At 44.1% G+C, this 1,257-nt stretch overlaps 1 protein-coding gene across 1 annotated transcript; it reads right to left on the reverse strand.

Moving 5' to 3' along the window:
- Window positions 1-243: 243 nt before the first annotated feature.
- On the reverse strand, window positions 244-1,257 carry LOC121746942 (leucine-rich repeat extensin-like protein 6). Its single transcript, XM_042140904.1, has one exon. The coding sequence runs from the start codon at window positions 1,183-1,185 to the stop codon at window positions 658-660; it is 528 nt and encodes a 175-aa protein (XP_041996838.1). The 5' UTR covers window positions 1,186-1,257; the 3' UTR covers window positions 244-657.

The raw sequence follows: 1,257 nt of genomic DNA on the forward strand, positions 1-1,257 counted from the left end.
TAATTTTGAAATAGAATAGTGGAGCATGTTATTTTATAATCATTAATGATTGTATTAAATCTCTAACTATAATTTTTTTTTTTGCAAGATACTACAAATGAATATATTAGGTTGTCTAACTTGAAAGCAAAAAATAAGTTGGAATCACTTTACTACTTTTAGCCCTTTAGCACATGCAAACGATAATACAAACGAATCATCCACCCAAATAGAGAGAGATGACATTACTCGAAAAAACAAAGCTACAAATGACAGATCTTCATCGCAACGAAAATAGTCATTGTAATTACAGTTGGAATTGCTGATGACGATGAAAAGTACCATTACTTTTTTGCAAAATTAAAGCTACGTCTTACAATTATTGGTGATTATATTATTTTTGGCAAATAATTTAGCTATAGCGTAACACTTCAATTTACATACGCCTTATTCTACCAATAATAATCAACAGCTATAGAAAAATTACACTGAATAATTAATCTGCAACTTCATTATATGAAGATGAATTCCCTCCGCCGCAGCTCCGATACTCATCCGCATTGACCTGAAAATCTTCGCAATTTGCAAAAGGAGGAAAAGGAAAAGGTAAATCCGTGAGAATTGAATTAAGGAGTTGCTGTTTATAGTATACTTGGTTTCGCTGTTGCTATTCTGAAATTAAAGGAGTAAAAGGAGTGAAATTGCGATGAGAAGAGGCGGAAATTTGGAGTGAGTTGTGGATTGAGCGGAATTGAAATCGTCAGTGTGGGGGTTCGACGGCGGCGGATTGTAGTAATAGAAGGGGAAATACGGCATAATTGGATTCGGCGGCGTCGGAGTGGGGTAATCGGTGGAGCTAGGGTTTGGCGGTGGATAGTACGTGCCGCCGCCGGAAGGTGGAGGCGGCGGATAGTAGTAGACGCCTCCGCAGCCTCCGTCGCAGGGCGGCGAAGGCGGAGGGGGACAATTGACACCATATGGCGGCGGCGGAGAAGGTGGCGGAGGGGAGGGGACCGGCTCCGGCGGTGGAGGGGAGAGGACTGGCTCCGGAGGCGGAGGAGAGAAGATCGGTTGGCAGGGATTGTCGCAGGATGAGCACATTGTGCAGGCGATGTGGTCTCTGGTGATGGCGGTGGCGGCGAGAGAGGGGGCGGGGAGGGAGGCGGAGATGAGAGAGAAGATGAGGAGTGAGAGAGCGACGGCCATGGTTTGGGGATGAGAGAGAAAGGTGTTTTACTTAGGGAGAAAGGTGTTTTACTGTTTATATAGAAGAGGTGA

This window comes from Salvia splendens, chromosome 9 (assembly GCF_004379255.2).
Source record: "Salvia splendens isolate huo1 chromosome 9, SspV2, whole genome shotgun sequence".
In the NCBI taxonomy this organism is placed as follows: Eukaryota; Viridiplantae; Streptophyta; class Magnoliopsida; order Lamiales; family Lamiaceae; genus Salvia; species Salvia splendens.

Bases quoted from the DNA above. Each gene is read 5' to 3' on its own strand.
- LOC121746942 (XM_042140904.1), bottom strand. From the start codon at position 1,185: ATGGCCGTCGCTCTCTCACTCCTCATCTTCTCTCTCATCTCCGCCTCC.